Consider the following 18,276-nt stretch of genomic DNA (forward strand, 5'->3'; position numbering starts at 1 on the left):
ACCTTGCCACAGAAAAGACCACTGAGAGCAGCGTCACCCCCTCGGTAGTTGTTGCAGTCTTGGCAATAACCCTTCCCTTTCCAGAGAGGGACAACAAGGCCCCTCTTCCAGTCAGTTGGGATGATGCTTGTGTTCCAGGCAGAGCACAGAACTGCATGCAACGACATTAGTGCAGCATTTCCAGCAGCCTTGAGAAGTTCAGCATGGATGCTACAGATCCCTGGAGCTTTACCCCATTTAAACCGGTTCACCGCAGCTTGTGTTTCCACAAGCAAAAGTGGACCACAGTTGATTGGAGGGTCAGCAACAGTTATTGTAACACCTGGAGAGCCATGGAGAGTTATTGTAACACGTGGAGAGTAATACCCCTGATGTCCAACTCGACAGCTGGTGGATCAGCCTGGTACAACTGCTCAAAGTAACTGGCCCAGCGGGCCTTCACTTCGGACTCCACTGTCAAGAGCCCACCATCCTCTGCTCTAACTGCAGTACACTGAGGGATGGGCTTGGATGAATGCAATGCGCAAATTCCCCTGCAAGCAGGATGAGAATCACTTGACCACAGGTGATGCTCTACCCTCTCACAGATTCCTCGCACATCGGTCTCCTTGTCCACTCTTAGCACACGTACAGTGTTATGCCTCAGCTCCCTGAACAGCTCAGCTCTGCCATTCAGCCTGGCCCTGCGACTCTGGTCAATGGTATCCAGTGTCCCTTGAGAGACAAAATTCTTCTTTGCCCTTCGGTGAGTTCCAAGACATCCACTGGTAACATCAAGGACGGTGATCTTGAAGGAACTCCACAAGTCTTCAGGACCTCCCAAAGCACCCAGACCCCCTAAAACTCCACTCAGCTTGTTCGCAAACACCTTAGCTACCTTCTCATCCTTGAGCTTTCCAACATCCAGCCTAGGCTGGGATGGTACCATTCTTCTGGATGTAAGGTGCAACTTCAGAGTTGCTACAACAAGCCGGTGGTCAGTATTGAGGAACTGAGCACTCCAGTAGATCCTGCAGTTTTGGATCATCCTCCAGTGACCATCAACGAGGACATGGTCAATCTCCTTGCCACACCACCAGCGTTGGAATACCAAGTCCAGCGATGAGCTTGTGGGCGCTGAAACCATGAACCGGCCACCCTAAGTCCATGACTTCTTGCAAAGTCAAGGAACTTAGTGCTATTCAGGTTCACAGTTCCTGACCCATGGGGACCAACACACATCTCATAACCAACACACATCTCTCATAACATTAGCACAGATAATCCCTATCAGTTCCAGTCGATGCATTGAAATCCCCCAAGACTAGAAGTGTATCTCGTCTGGGGCACTGATCAACCACAGACTCGAGCGTGGCATGGAATGCATCCTTCATGGTGAGATCACTCGCCTCAGTCGGAGCAGAAACAGAGACCAGGGAAATGACACCCAAGGAGTGACGAATCCTTAGTCTCATAATACGCTCATTGACCGGTGTTACCTCAATTGTCATTGGAGTCAGCTTATTGGACACAGCTTCAGCAACTCCTTGGGCATGGTAACCATCAGAGCTACCAGACCAATAGGAGGTGTAACCACCCGCCATGATCTCGCCGCAATCCTGTCTCCGAACCTCAGAGAGTGCTGCAATACTGATGTCCAAACGCTTGAGCTCAGATGATAACAGATCCATTACAGACACATCCATCCCAAAGCGCATAATTGTTTCAAAACGGGATTTGAAGCACACAATAAGTTTTAAAAAGTCTCTGAGGATGGGCATTCATATTCATAAAAGTTGCACAGCAACCAATAAAGTTTGGAGTCCATCAAGGAGTAAATGGATAACAATTCATTGGTTGGCCAAGTGGCACCGACCCGGGTCTAACAATTTGTGACTCGGTGGGTCTTCTTAAATGTCAATTGTCTGTTCTGTCCTTAACAATGGCAGGCACTCATTTTATGGTGAGCAGATCATCTTTTCCAAGCCCGAGTACCTGTTTTTAGCCGCGTTGCGTAGCGAACGCTGGTTCCAAGAGAGCTCTGCGTTGTTCTTCTCCTTCTTCTTCTTCTGGTGAAGACAAAACCTTTCTGGGGGTGAGAATAGGGAGTGAAGCAGGCAGGGAGGCGACATGGGGTACCTGATGCCCTGAGGTATCTGATGCCCTAAACGCACTTGACACCCTTAAGGCACCTGATGCCCTGGAGGCACCCGATGCCCTCGAGGCATCGGATGCCCTGAGGGCACCTGATGCCCTGGAGGCACTCGATGCCCTGGAGGCACCGGATGCCCTGAGGGCGTCTGATGCCCTGGAGGCACCCGATGCCCTGGGGGTACCTGATGCCCTGGAAGCTAGCATAGCAAGGAGATTGACTGGTGGAATGACTTGGCTCTTGGACACATTTGTCCTTGTTCAGTTTACTTTTATGCTTGCTTTGGTGGTCCTTTTGACCAATTTATCAATAGCTTAGTTTGCTGGTCCCATCCTATGAATTTCAGCATGGCCGTCATAATTTCCTCCTAACTCTGTGCTCTGACACAATTATCTGGCTGGGATGAGATAAGTGATGAGTAATTAACTCCTAAGTTATTTCCCTAATTGTGGCCCAGACTCAGACCTCCCCCTGGACCTATCTTGCTCTGGTACCCAAGACCTTCTGACTAACCTGGAGCATTTCTCCATGCTCCCGGAATGTGGGGCCCACCCTGGCTCCCACTGTGGGATTCTTTCTTCCACTCACTGTGCTCTCATGACACCAACATGCTCTCAATTTACCCCCCAGCTGTTCGGAGCCCCGAAGTCTCAGTACCTTCAATAGTTGCTCTTCTTCGAACTCTCGGGGCATACTCCTAACTCACAAACCATGTTTGCACTTACACCATGAATTCCACTGTCAATTTGCCATGTCCAACGTAGGGCCGTAACTGAAGGCAGATTTTTGGGTCGGCCTCAACTTTTTTTGAGGGAGGACAACGAGATACTGAAAAATCAAAGAATACTCAAAACAAGAAAGATGTCATGCATAACACGATATTTGTGAATTCCAAAAAACAAATTTGACCTTAAAAATAATTGGTGGTTGAATTCAATGACCAAATACACAAATCCTCTTCAAATTTCAAGTCAATTGGATGAAAACTGACAATTTTAGAAATTTGGCCTGTGTTGACATTTTGGCCAATGTTGACCTTTTGACCAAAGTTGACCTCAAAAATACTTGTTTGTTGAATTCAGTAACATGATGTGCAAATATTCTTCAAATGTCAAATCAATGGGATTAAAATTGAGTCTTTTAGAAATCTCACCTGAGTTGACCTTCAGCCGATGTTAATCTTTTGGCCTTATGTTTATCTCAAAAATAATTGCTTGAATTCAATGACCAAATATGCAACTCCTCTTCAATTTTCAAATCGATCTGATGAAAATTGACAATATTTCAGAAATTCAGCTGATGTTGGTTGACCTTCTGGTCGAAGTTGACCTCAAAAAGAATTGGTGGCTGAATCTAGTGACCGTGATATGCAAATCCCGTTCAAATTTCCAGTCAATTGGAAGAAAATTGAGGATTTTAGAAATTTAATGAAGTCGTTGACCTTTGGCCTATGTTGACCTTTTGACCTCACAAACAAGAGGCTTCTTGCTTTTGAAGAACTCCACCGTGTGGTGACATTTCATGAAGATCGGTTTAAAATTGTGACCTGAAGGCGATAGACGTGCAAACAGAATAATGCGCAAGATGAACCAAATCTTCGATCTTTGCAATTTAATAAATGTTTCTGAATAAATATCACTCGTTTGTTGAGATTGTGATGACGTGTTGAAAAGTCATGCCTCCTATTTTTTAGATCCTCGTGGAGGATCTCGAAGTCTTACTCACGTTGTTGTTCTTGTGGACTTTTTTGTTTCACAGCCTACAGTTTTCATTGAAACTTCCTGAAACTTGGCATATATATGTAAAAATACCCTGCGCAGACAGTAACCATCTCCGATTTTGAAAATTCCTCCTAGAAAAAAAGTTATGACGTCAAAATATCTCCACTAATGGAAATCGCCTAAAAATTATCTCCGAAACTAGGCAAGCTTTTTGAATTCTGTTTGCGGAAATCGAACAGGTCATTAGCAGAGATGAATTACCGCACATATGATACATCACTATGACATCATATCAATTTTTATGACGTCATTCCTATTTTTTGACATTTTTTGTTTCACAACCCAGAGTTTTCATCGGATCTTCGTGAAACTTGCCATGTATTTGCAGAAAGCCCACGCGCAGGCAGTAACCATCTCCGATTTTGGAAATTCTTCCTACATAAAAAGTTGACGTCATAATATCGCCGCAAATGGAAATCGCCGATACCATTATCTCCGAAACTCGGCAAGCTGTTTGAATTTTGTTTGCGGGAATCAAGCCGGGCATTAGCACAGATAATTTATCACAAACCTGATACATCACAATGACGTCATATTCTTATTTATGACGTCATCATTAAGAGGACGAGGATCTTAGCTCATTCGAGCTTGTAGTTGGATACCTGTACCGCTGTATTTATTTTCAGTTCAGTGGTTCAAACCAAATCATCGAAATCGAAGCGGACGTGCTGTTTTACTCGCGCCACACGTGAGCAGCAAGGATGGCTGACGGAGGTGATGCGAGTTGACTTTCAAACACCATGGAAGACAACTTGGGGTACCATGATGGAGTGAATTGGGCAGAGTGTTTGTGAAATACAACGTGCAGCCTTTCGTTCAAAGCGATTTGCGAAGCGATGGGTGAAAATGCTTTGTTATTTTACAAGCGGTGTATAACGCAAACACTGCTGGTTACTGCATAGAGAAAACGCCTCTATTGTTCAGTGATAATATAATTATTTTAGCTGAAAACTATCTCTGGTTTTGGTAAATACAGAAACGACGAATTTAAATGATTAATTTATCGAGATTCCATCCGGGGGAAGATTTGAGGTCGGCGCGCGCGCGCATTTCGTGCCAAATGGCTGCGGTCTGTGCCGCCTGCTGGCGACTGTACAGGCAGAGACTCGTGCCTTGGGTCGCACTCAACATGCTTCGAGAGCGCCGGTGGGATTGGATATCGTGTTTTTTTTTTTTTTTTTAAATCGTTGTCCTTTTGACGTCATGATGTGAGGCCCGAAACAATTACAAGGCTCCTTGAAACTCCACCACACTCGGTGGCTTCATGGTGGGAGGTCCGCTTTGAGTATGACATGTCGGCGGTTCGAATCCCGGCCGAGTGATCACACCAAAGGCTTCGAATATGGAACGTGCTGCTTCCATGCTTGGCGCTCCGTGTTTTTAAAATGGGGGTAGTGCACCAACAAGCAACCACAGTGGCGACCTTGATGGGGATTGGGTGTGTCACAAGAACAAGCCCATTCGTCGTAAAGCTCATGTTACTTTTCCAATCGCCTTCCCTGCTCTTCCCCATGTCCCATGCTCACCCTTCCCCACGTCCCATGCTCACCCTTCCCCACGTCCCATGCTCACCCTTCCCCACGTCCCATGCTCACCCTTCCCCACGTCCCATGCTCACCCTTCCCCACGTCCCATGCTCACCCTTCCCCTTAACTTCAGCCCAATTAGCTTACTTCCAATCATCAGCAAGATCATGGAATCCTTCATCCCGCCTTGACATAAAATCATTCCTTCTCTCCAACAGCCTCGTCTCAGATCCGCAATTTATATTCACACCTGGTCACTCTCCCTTGGACGTGCTGTTTCTACTCTCCCAACAATAGTGGAGGCCTTCAATATCACACATGAGATCAGGGCCGTCTCTCTGGGCATATCTCGAGCTTTTGATACAGTCTGGCATCCCGCCATGTTCTCCAAACTACCTGCTGATGGAATCCAAGGCCAATTCCACTCTTGGATTACTGGCTTCTTCCACTCTTGTAGACAACTTGTGACTCTCAATGGAATCTTTTCATCTCTCCCTGTCAAGGCAGGAAGTACCCCAAGGCAGTGTTCAAGGCCCCCAAATTATTCCTAATCTTCATCAATGATCTCACTGACTTGCTGGAAAATCCTCTTTATCTCGATGCTGATGACTCCACTCTCTGCTGTGACATCTCTCATCCTTCTGACAAACAGGCAGCAGCCTCTTCCCTCTCCTCAGACATTGACAAAATCAAAAACGGGTCAAACACAATTTCACCAACATATCGATATTGTCCACCCTTTCGTTCTCTCTGCCCTGCTGTTGGTGTTTCCCCTTTTTCCTGCTATTTCCCCTTTCTCCTGCTGTTCCCTTTGTTGTGTTGTATATCCTGATTACCTCCACCACTGAAGGTGAAGGAGATTATGTTTTCACCAATTTCTGTATGTTTGTCTGTGTACAGGATTGTTGACGGATCCGGACGAAATTTGGTGCGTCGGTTCGGTGTGTGACAAGGACGAACTGATTAGATTTTGGTGGAAATCCGGATCGGGATCCGACAATTAGAATTTTCAAAGTTATTCTTCACCATTGAAGCCTGGTGTTGGCGGAGTGGTTAGGGTAGCAGATTGGGATCCAAAAGGTCCTGAGTTCAAGCCCGGTTGGCCACTTCAACGAATACACACCAGGAGGTTGACTCAGCCTGTCATCCTTCCGAGGTCGGCGAAGTGAGTATCGGTAATCCTCCGAGTCTTCTCCGAGCCCACCATGTTATGAAAAACACCTCACCACCACGTAACCTCCATGCCATTAAAAACACCTCACCACCACAAAACCTTCATGTCATTAAAAACACTTCACCACCACAAAACCTCCATGTCATTAAAAACACCTCACCACCACGAAAACACCTTGTAATTAAAAACACCTCACCACCATGTAACCTCCATGTGATTAAAAACACCTCACGACCACGTAACCACGATGTTATTAAAAACACCTCACCACCATGTAACCTCCATGTGATTAAAAACAGCTCACGACCACGTAACCACCGTGTTATTAAAAACACCTCACCACCACGTAACCTCCATGTTATTAAAAACAGCTCACCAACACGTAACCACCATGTTATTAAAAACACCTCACCACCAAGTAACCTCCATGTGATTAAAAACAGCTCACGACCACGTAACCACCATGTTATGAAAAACACCTCACCACCAAGTAACCTCCATGTTATTAAAAACAGCTCACCACTACGTAACCACCATGTTATTAAAAACACACCACCACGTAACCACCATGTTATTAAAAACACCTCACCATCACGTAACCACCGTGTTATGAAAAACACCTCACCACCACGTAACCTCCATGTGATTAAAAACAGCTCACCACCACGTAACCACCATGTTAGTAAAAACACCACACCACCACGTAACCACCGTGTTATTAAAAACACCTCACAACCATTTAACCACCATGTTATTAAAAACACCTCACAACCATGTAACCACCATGTTATTAAAAACACTTCACCACCATGTAATTAAAAACACCTCACCACCACGTAACCACCATGTTATTAAAAACACCTCACCACCATGTAACCACCATGTTATTAAAAACACCTTACCACCACGTAAACACCGTGTTATTAAAAACACCTCACCACCACGGAACCACTGTGTTATTAAAAACCTCACCACCACGTAACCTTCAGGTTATTAAAAACACCTCACCACCACGTAAACACCGTGTTATTCAAAACACCTCACCACCATGTAACCACCATGTTATTAAAAACACCTCACCACCATGTAATTAAAAACACCACCACCATGGAACCACCATGTTATTAAAAACACCTCACCACCACGTAAACACCGTGTTATTAAAAACACCTCACCACCACGGAACCAGCGTGTTATTAAAAACACCTCACCACCACGTATCCTCCATGTTATTAAAAACACCTCACCACCACGTAAACACCGTGTTATAAAAAACACCTCACCACCACGTAACCTCCATGTTATTAAAAACAGCTCACCACCACGTAACCACCACGTAACCACCATGTGATTAAAAACACCACACCACCAGGTAACCACCGTGTTATCAAAAACACCTCACCACCACGTATCCACCATGTTATTAAAAACACCTCACCACCATGTTATGAAAAACACCTCACCACCACGTAACCTCCATGTTATTAAAAACACCTCACCACCATGAAACCACCATGTTCTGAAAAACTCCTCACCACCATGTAACCGCAATGTTATTAAAAACACCTCACAACCATGTAACCACCATGTTATTAAAAACACTTCACCACCATGTAATTAAAAACACCTCACCACCACGCAACCACCATGTTATTAAAAACACCTTACGACCACGTAAACACAGTGTTATTAAAAACACCTCACCACCACGGAACCACCGTGTTATTAAAAACACCTCACCACCACGTAACCTCCATGTTATTAAAAACACCAAACCACCACGTAAACACCGTGTTATTAAAAACACCTCACCACCATGTTATTAAAAACACCTCACCACCATGTAATTAAAAACAGCTCACCACCACGTAACCACCATGTTATTAAAAACACCTCACCACCATGTAACCACCATGTTATTAAAAACACCTCACCACCACGGAACCAGCGTGTTATTAAAAACACCTCACCACCACGTATCCTCCATGTTATTAAAAACACCTCACCACCACGTATCCTCCATGTTATTAAAAACACCTCACCACCACGTAAACACCGTGTTATTAAAAACACCTCACCACCACGTTACCTCCATGTTATTAAAAACAGCTCACCACCACTTAACCACCGTGTTATTAAAAACACCTCACCACCACGTAACCTCCATGTTATTAAAAACAGCTCACCACCACGTAACCACCATGTTATTAAAAACACCTTACCACCACGTAAACACCGTGTTATTAAAAACACCTCACCACCACGGAACCACCGTGTTATTAAAAACACCTCACCACCACGTAACCTCCATGTTATTAAAAACACCTCACCACCACATAAACACCGTGTTATTAAAAACACCTCACCACCATGTTATTAAAAACACCTCACCACCATGTCATTAAAAACAGCTCACCACCACGTAACCACCATGTTATTAAAAACACCTCACCACCATGTAACCACCATGTTATTAAAAACACCTCACCACCACGGAACCAGCGTGTTATTAAAAACACCTCACCACCACGTAAACACCGTGTTATTAAAAACACCTCACCACCACGTAAACACCGTGTTATTAAAAACACCTCACCACCACGTTACCTCCATGTTATTAAAAACAGCTCACCACCACTTAACCACCGTGTTATTAAAAATACCTCACCACCACGTAACCACGTTATTAAAAACACCTCACCACCATGTTATTAAAACACCTCACCACCACGTAACTTCCATGTTATTAAAAACGGCTCACCACCACGAAACCAGCGTGTTATGAAAAACCTCACCACCACGTAACCACCGTGTTATTAAAAACACCTCACCACCACGTATCCAACATGTTATTAAAAACACATCACCACCAAGTAACCACCGTGATGAAAAACACCTCACCACCACGTAACCACCGTGATGAAAAACACCTCACCACCACGTAACCTCCATGTTATGAAAAACACCTCACCACCATGTAACCACCATGTTATTAAAAACACCTCACAACCATGTAACCACCATGTTATTAAAAACACTTCACCACCTTGTAATTAAAAACACCTCACCACCACGTAACCACCATGTTATTAAAAACACCTCACCACCATGTAACCACCATGTTATTAAAAACACCTTACCACCACGTAAACACCGTGTTATTAAAAACACCTCACCACCACGGAACCACTGTGTTATTAAAAACCTCACCACCACGTAACCTTCAGGTTATTAAAAACACCTCACCACCACGTAAACACCGTGTTATTCAAAACACCTCACCACCATGTAACCACCATGTTATTAAAAACACCTCACCACCATGTAATTAAAAACACCACCACCATGGAACCACCGTGTTATTAAAAACACCTCACCACCACGTAAACACCGTGTTATTAAAAACACACCACCACGGAACCAGCGTGTTATTAAAAACACCTCACCACCACGTATCCTCCATGTTATTAAAAACACCTCACCACCACGTAAACACCGTGTTATAAAAAACACCTCACCACCACGTAACCTCCATGTTATTAAAAACAGCTCACCACCACGTAACCACCACGTAACCACCATGTGATTAAAAACACCACACCACCAGGTAACCACCGTGTTATCAAAAACACCTCACCACCACGTATCCACCATGTTATTAAAAACACCTCACCAGCACGTAACCACGTTATTAAAAACACCTCACCACCATGTTATGAAAAACACCTCACCACCACGTAACCTCCATGTTATTAAAAACACCTCACCACCATGAAACCACCATGTTCTGAAAAACTCCTCACCACCATGTAACCGCAATGTTATTAAAAACACCTCACAACCATGTAACCACCATGTTATTAAAAACACTTCACCACCATGTAATTAAAAACACCTCACCACCACGCAACCACCATGTTATTAAAAACACCTTACGACCACGTAAACACAGTGTTATTAAAAACACCTCACCACCACGGAACCACGGTGTTATTAAAAACACCTCACCACCACGTAACCTCCATGTTATTAAAAACACCAAACCACCACGTAAACACCGTGTTATTAAAAACACCTCACCACCATGTTATTAAAAACACCTCACCACCATGTAATTAAAAACAGCTCACCACCACGTAACCACCATGTTATTAAAAACACCTCACCATGTAACCACCATGTTATTAAAAACACCTCACCACCACGGAACCAGCGTGTTATTAAAAACACCTCACCACCACGTATCCTCCATGTTATTAAAAACACCTCACCACCACGTATCCTCCATGTTATTAAAAACACCTCACCACCACGTAAACACCGTGTTATTAAAAACACCTCACCACCACGTTACCTCCATGTTATTAAAAACAGCTCACCACCACTTAACCACCGTGTTATTAAAAACACCTCACCACCACGTAACCTCCATGTTATTAAAAACAGCTCACCACCACGTAACCAGCATGTTATTAAAAACACCTTACCCCCACGTAAACACCGTGGTTATTAAAAACACCTCACCACCACGGAACCACCGTGTTATTAAAAACACCTCGGCACCACGTAACCTCCATGTTATTAAAAACACCTCACCACCACATAAACACTGTGTTATTAAAAACACCTCACCACCATGTTATTAAAAACACCTCACCACCATGTCATTAAAAACAGCTCACCACCACGTAACCACCATGTTATTAAAAACACCTCACCACCATGTAACCACCATGTTATTAAAAACACCTCACCACCACGGAACCAGCGTGTTATTAAAAACACCTCACCACCACGTAAACACCGTGTTATTAAAAACACCTCACCACCACGTAAACACCGTGTTATTAAAAACACCTCACCACCACGTTACCTCCATGTTATTAAAAACAGCTCACCACCACTTAACCACCGTGTTATTAAAAATACCTCACCACCACGTAACCACGTTATTAAAAACACCTCACCACCATGTTATTAAAACACCTCACCACCACGTAACTTCCATGTTATTAAAAACGGCTCACCACCACGAAACCAGCGTGTTATGAAAAACCTCACCACCACGTAACCACCGTGTTATTAAAAACACCTCACCACCACGTATCCACCATGTTATTAAAAACACCTCACCACCACGTAACCACCGTGATGAAAAACACCTCACCACCACGTAACCACCGTGATGAAAAACACCTCACCACCACGTAACCTCCATGTTATGAAAAACACCTCACCACCATGTAACCGCAATGTTATTAAAAACACCTCACAACCATGTAACTACCTTGTTATTAAAAACACCTCACCACCATGCTATTAAAACACCTCACCACCACGTAACCACCATGTTATTAAAAACACCACCACCACGAAACCAGCGTGTTATGAAAAACCTCACCACCACGTAACCTCCATGTTATTAAAAACACCTCATCACGACGTAACCACCGTGTTATTAAAAACATCTCGCCACCACGTAACCACCATGTTATTAAAAACACCTCACCATCATGTTATTAAAAACACCTCACCACCACGTAACCACCATGTTATTAAAAACACCTCACCACCATGTAAACACCGTGTTATGAAAAACACCTCACCACCACGTAACCACCATGTTATTGAAAACACCTCACCACCATGTAAACACCGTGTTATGAAAAACACCTCACCACCACGTAACCACCATGTTATTGAAAACACCTCACCACCACGTAAACACCGTGTTATTAAAAACAGCTCACCACCACGTAAACACTGTGTTAATAAAAACACCTCACCACCACGTAACCACCATGTTATTGAAAACACCTCACCACCACGTAACCAGCGTGTTATTAAAAACACCTCACCACCACGTAACCTCCATGTTATTAAAAACACCTCATCACCACGTAACCACCGTGTTATTAAAAACACCTCACCACCACGTAAACACCGTGTTATTAAAAACACCTCACCATATGTAACTTCCACGTTATTAAATGCACCTCACCACTATGTAACCGCCATGTTAGAAAAAACATCTCACCACCATGAAACCGCCACATTCTTAAAAACACCTCACCACCATATAACCTCCACGTTATTAAAAACACCTCACCGCCACGTAACCTCCATGTTATTAAAACGCCTCATCACCACGAAACCACCATGTTATGAAAAACACCTCACCATCATGTAACCGCAATGTTATTAAAAACACCTCACAACCATGTAACCACCTTGTTATTAAAAACACCTCACCACCATGCTATTAAAAACACCTCACCACCACGTAACCTCCATGTTATTAAAAACACCTCATCACCACGAAACCACCATGTTATTAAAAACACCACCATCACGTAAACTCCATGTTTTTAAAAACACCTCACCACCACGTAACCACCATGTTATTACAAACATCTCACCACCAAGTAACTACAGTGTTATTAAAAACACCACCACCACATAACCTCCATGTTATTAAAAACACCTCACCACCATGTAACCACCATGTCATTAAAAACACCTCACCACCACGTAACCTCCATGTTATTAAAAACACCTCACCACCACATAAACACGGTGTTATGAAAAACACCTCACCCCCACGTAACCAGCGTGTTATTAAAAACACCTCACCACCACGTAACCTCCATGTTATTAAAAACACCTCATCATCACGTAACCACCGTGTTATTAAAAACACCTCACCACCAGGTAAACACCGTGTTATTAAAAACACCTCACCACCAGGTAAACACCGTGTTATTAAAAACACCTCACCACCATGGAGCCGTCACATTATCAAAAACACCTCACCATATGTAACTTCCACGTTATTAAAAGCACCTCATCACTTTGGAGCCGTCACATTGTTAAAAATATCTCACCACCATGAAACCGCCACATTATTAAAAACACCTCACCACCATATAACCTCCACGTTATGAAAAACACCTCACCACCACGTAACCACCGTGTTATTAAAAACACCTTACTCCCACGTATCCACCATGTTATTAAAAACACCTCACCACCAAGTAACCACCGTGTTATTAAAAACACCTCACCACCACGAAACCTCCATGTTATTAAAAACACCTCACCACCATATAACCTCCACGTTATGAAAAACACCTCACCACCACGTAACCACCGTGTTATTAAAAACACCTTACTCCCACGTATCCACCATGTTATTAAAAACACCTCACCACCATAGAGCCGTCACATTATTAAAAACACCTCACCACCATGTCACATTATTAAAAACACCTCACCACTATGTAACCGCCATGTAATTAAAAAAACCTCACCACCACGTAACCTCCACGTAATTAAAACACCTCACCATCATGTAACTGCCACGTTATTAAAAACACCTCACCACCATATAACCTCCACGTTATGAAAAACACCTCACCACCACGTAACCACCGTGTTATTAAAAACACCTTACTCCCACGTATCCACCATGTTATTAAAAACACCTCACCACCAAGTAACCACCGTGTTATTAAAAACACCTCACCACCACGAAACCTCCATGTTATTAAAAACAGCTCACCACCATGAAACCACCATGTTATGAAAAACACCTCACTACCATGTAACCACCATGTTATTAAAAACACCTCACCATCACGTAAACTCCATGTTATGAAAAACACCTCACCACCAAGTTACTACAGTGTTATTAAAAACACCTCACCACCATATAACCTCCACGTTATGAAAAACACCTCACCACCACGTAACCACCGTGTTATTAAAAACACCTTACTCCCACGTATCCACCATGTTATTAAAAACACCTCACCACCAAGTAACCACCGTGTTATTAAAAACACCTCACCACCACGAAACCTCCATGTTATTAAAAACAGCTCACCACCATGAAACCACCATGTTATGAAAAACACCTCACTACCATGTAACCACCATGTTATTAAAAACACCTCACCATCACGTAAACTCCATGTTATGAAAAACACCTCACCACCAAGTTACTACAGTGTTATTAAAAACACCTCACCACCACGTAACCTCCATGTTATTAAAAACACCTCACCACCACGTAACCTCCATCTTATTAAAAACTCCTCACCACCACCATATTAAAAACACCTCACCACCATGTTATTAAAAACACCTCACCACTATAACCTCCACCATATTAAAAACACCTCACCACCACGTAACCTCCCTGTTATTAAAAACACCTCACCACCATGTAACCACCATAGTAAAAACACCTCACCACCACGTAACCTCCATGTTATTAAAAAACATCTCACCACCACGTAAACTCCATGTTTTTAAAAACACCTTACCACCACGTTATTAAAAACACCTCACCACCATGTAACCACCACGTTATTAAAAACACCTCACCACCATGTAACCACCACGTTATTAAAAAACACCTCACCACCATGTAACTGCCACGTTATTAAAAACACCTCACCACCATGGAGCCATCACATTATTAAAAACACCTCACCACCATGGAGCCATCAGATTATTAAAAACACCTCACCACCATGGAGCCGTCACATTATTAAAAACACCTCACCACCATGGAGCCGTCACATTATTAAATATACCATCAGAGATGGGGAATCCCCCGCGGTTGAATGAAAAAGGTCATACATATTCCAGATAATGAGAGAGGTGAATTGGAAACAAGACACCATTTGGTCATCATCTCGAAAAAGTTCCCCAGGGGTGAGGAACGTAGTAACCAAAAATAATTGAAATCAGATAAGCGGTTTTCCATTAATTACAAAAAACTTTTTTCAAGATGGCCGCCCCAGTCGGCCATCTTGGATCCGGCCACGCCCAAAATCATTAGGGTTCTTCATTTTCAGGTGGCCCATGTGTGACTCAAATTTCAAATCGATAGGGCAAAAAGACATTTTTTTGAAGATGGCCGCGCCAGTCGGCTATCTTGGATCTGGACACGCCCAGAATCAATAGGGTTCTTCATTTTCAGGTGGTCCATGTGTGACCCAAATTTCAAATCGATATGGCGAAGAGTTTATGAGTTATCTCACTCACAGCTATAAATGTAGACGCCCGGACGGACGGACAGCCGGACAACCTGGGTGACAACAATATCCCCCTTCCGCCACGCGGCGGGGGATAAAAACACCTCACCACTATGTAACCGCCATGTAATTAAAAACACCTCACCACCATGTCACTGCCACGTTATTAGAAATACCTCACCACCATAGAGCCGTCACATTATTAAAAACACCTCACCACCATGTCACATTATTAAAAACACCTCACCACTATGTAACCGCCATGTAATTAAAAAAACCTCACCACCACGTAACCTCCACGTAATTAAAACACCTCACCATCATGTAACTGCCACGTTATTAAAAACACCTCACCACCATGTAACTGCCACGTTATTAAAAACACCTCACCACCATGTAACTGCCACGTTATTAAAAACACCTCACCACCATGTAACTGCCACGTTATTAAAAATACCTCACCACCATAGAGCCATCACATTATTAAAAACACCTCACCACCATGGAGCCGTCACATTATTAAAAACACCTCACTACTATGTAACTGCCACATTATTAAAAACACCTCACCACCATGTAACTTCCACGTTTTTAAATGCACCTCACCACCATGTAACTGCCACGTTATTAAAAACACCTCACCACCATGTAACTTCCACGTTATTAAAAACACCTCACCACCATGGAGCCGTCACATAATTAAAAACACTTCACCACTATGTAACCGCCATGTTATTAAAAACACCTCACCACTATGTAACTGCCACATTATTAAAAACACCTCACCACCATGTAACTGCCACGTTATTAAAAACACCTCACCACCATGTAACTGCCACGTTATTAAAAAACACCTCACCACCATGTAACTGCCACGTTATTAAAAAACACCTCACCACCATGTAGCTGCCACGTTATTAAAAACACCTCACCACCATGGAGCCGTCACATTATTAAATATACCATCAGAGATGGGGAATCCCCCGCCATTGAATGAAAAAGGTCATACATATTCCAGATAATGAGAGAGGTGAATTGGAAACAAGACACCATTTGGTCATCATCTCAAAAAAGTTCCCCAGGGGTGAGGAACATAGTAACCAAAAATAATTGAAATCAGATAAGCGGTTTTCCATTAATTACAAAAAAACATTTTTTCAAGATGGCCGCCCCAGTCGGCTATCTTGGATCCGGCTACACCCAAAATCAATAGGGTTCTTCCTTTTCAGCTGGTACATGTGTTACTCAAATTTCAAATCGATATGGCGAAGAGTTTATGAGTTGTCGCACTCACAGCTATAAATGTTGACGCCCGGACGGACGGACGGACGCCCTGGGTGACAACAATATCCCCCTTCCGCCACGCGGCGGGGGATAAAAACACCTCACTACTATGTAACCGCCATGTTATTAAAAACACCTCACACAAAGGAACCTCCACGTCATTAAAAACACCTCACCACCACGTCACCCCCATGCTATTAAAAACACCACACCTCCACATAATTCAAAACACCTCACCACACGTCGCGATGGAGACATGCTTGTTTTATCTGAGGATAAGTACATGAGTTGCTGCAGTATGTTGTCATGATTTATCCCAAGCAAAATTCAAATTTTTATCTTGCAAATATAATTGGAATATTCATGATTAATTATATTTTTATGGGCAATTTAAGTTGAAGATTTAACCGCCATAACATGGTTACACGATTTTTGATAACATGGTTTCATGGTGGTGAAGAAGGTGGTGAAGAAGGTGGTGAGTTTCAAAAAAACTGTTTTAAAAGTTCTAAAAATACCCTAAAGACATAAACACGGGAGAGGTCGGTGCAGCCCGGAAGTCGGGTACGATTTCACGAAAGTTTGTGGGAGTAGTTCAGTGACAACACAGGATGACACAGAATATATACATGACCAGTCAAAGGTTTTAGAACACCCTCATTTTTTCCAGTTTTTAATGAAATCTAAGCAGTTTATGCTTCAATGTACTCTGAAATTAAAGCTTAGAAGAAATAAATAATTGCAGATAAAAAAGAAATCATGGAATCGTTTTGTTGAACAAAATTTAATCAAAATTTTTGACTCATCACAGTAGCCACCTTTTGCAGATATAACAGTCGAACATACTCGTGGCATTCTTTCCATAATGGAAATCAAATATTGTTCGGAATGTTATTCCCAACACTGTTGCAGAAGTTCCCACAAATATGTTGCACTTATAGGTTGCTTTGCTTTCACCATTCTGTCCAGTTCATCCCAAACCAGCTCAATGGGGTTCAAGTCTGGAGACTGCTGGCCATTCTATGATTTGAAGCCTCCCGTCTTGTTTTCTTCTGAGGTAGTTCTGACATAGCCTGGAGGTATGTTTTTGATCATTATCTTGCTGTAAGATGAACCCCTGACAAACTTGGCCAGAGAGTATTGTATGGCGCTGCAAAATGCTGTGGTAGCCATTTTGGTTCAGGATGCCAGTCAATTTGTACAATTTGCCGACTCTGGATCCAGCAAAAGAGCCCCAGATCATCACACTTCCTCCTCCATGTTTGACAGTTGGTGTCACACACTCAGGAACCATCCTTTCGCCGACTTGACGGCATACAAAAACCCTGCGTGATGA

At 43.1% G+C, this 18,276-nt stretch overlaps 1 protein-coding gene across 3 annotated transcripts in view; it reads left to right on the plus strand.

Moving 5' to 3' along the window:
* The first annotated feature begins 4,932 nt into the window (after positions 1–4,932).
* The window catches only part of SETD9 (SET domain containing 9), a 142,506-nt gene continuing 129,162 nt past the window's right edge, over positions 4,933–18,276 (plus strand). Inside the window, exons 1-2 of one of the 3 annotated variants that reach the window (XM_085885854.1) lie at positions 5,087–5,350; positions 6,339–6,603. Coding sequence is in view for 1 of the 3 variants with exons in the window: in XM_085885851.1 (XP_085741977.1) it covers positions 4,973–5,058 (86 nt within the window). In the remaining 2 variants the exon portion in view is untranslated. Of the gene's footprint in view, positions 5,059–5,086; positions 6,604–18,276 lie in introns of those variants that run through there. The other 2 variants (XM_085885851.1, XM_085885853.1) reach the window with 2 other exon arrangements.

This window comes from Eptatretus burgeri, chromosome 6 (genome assembly GCF_056783735.1).
Source record: "Eptatretus burgeri isolate ZD-2024b chromosome 6, Ebu_testis_v1, whole genome shotgun sequence".
NCBI classification, from domain to species: domain Eukaryota; kingdom Metazoa; phylum Chordata; class Myxini; order Myxiniformes; family Myxinidae; genus Eptatretus; species Eptatretus burgeri.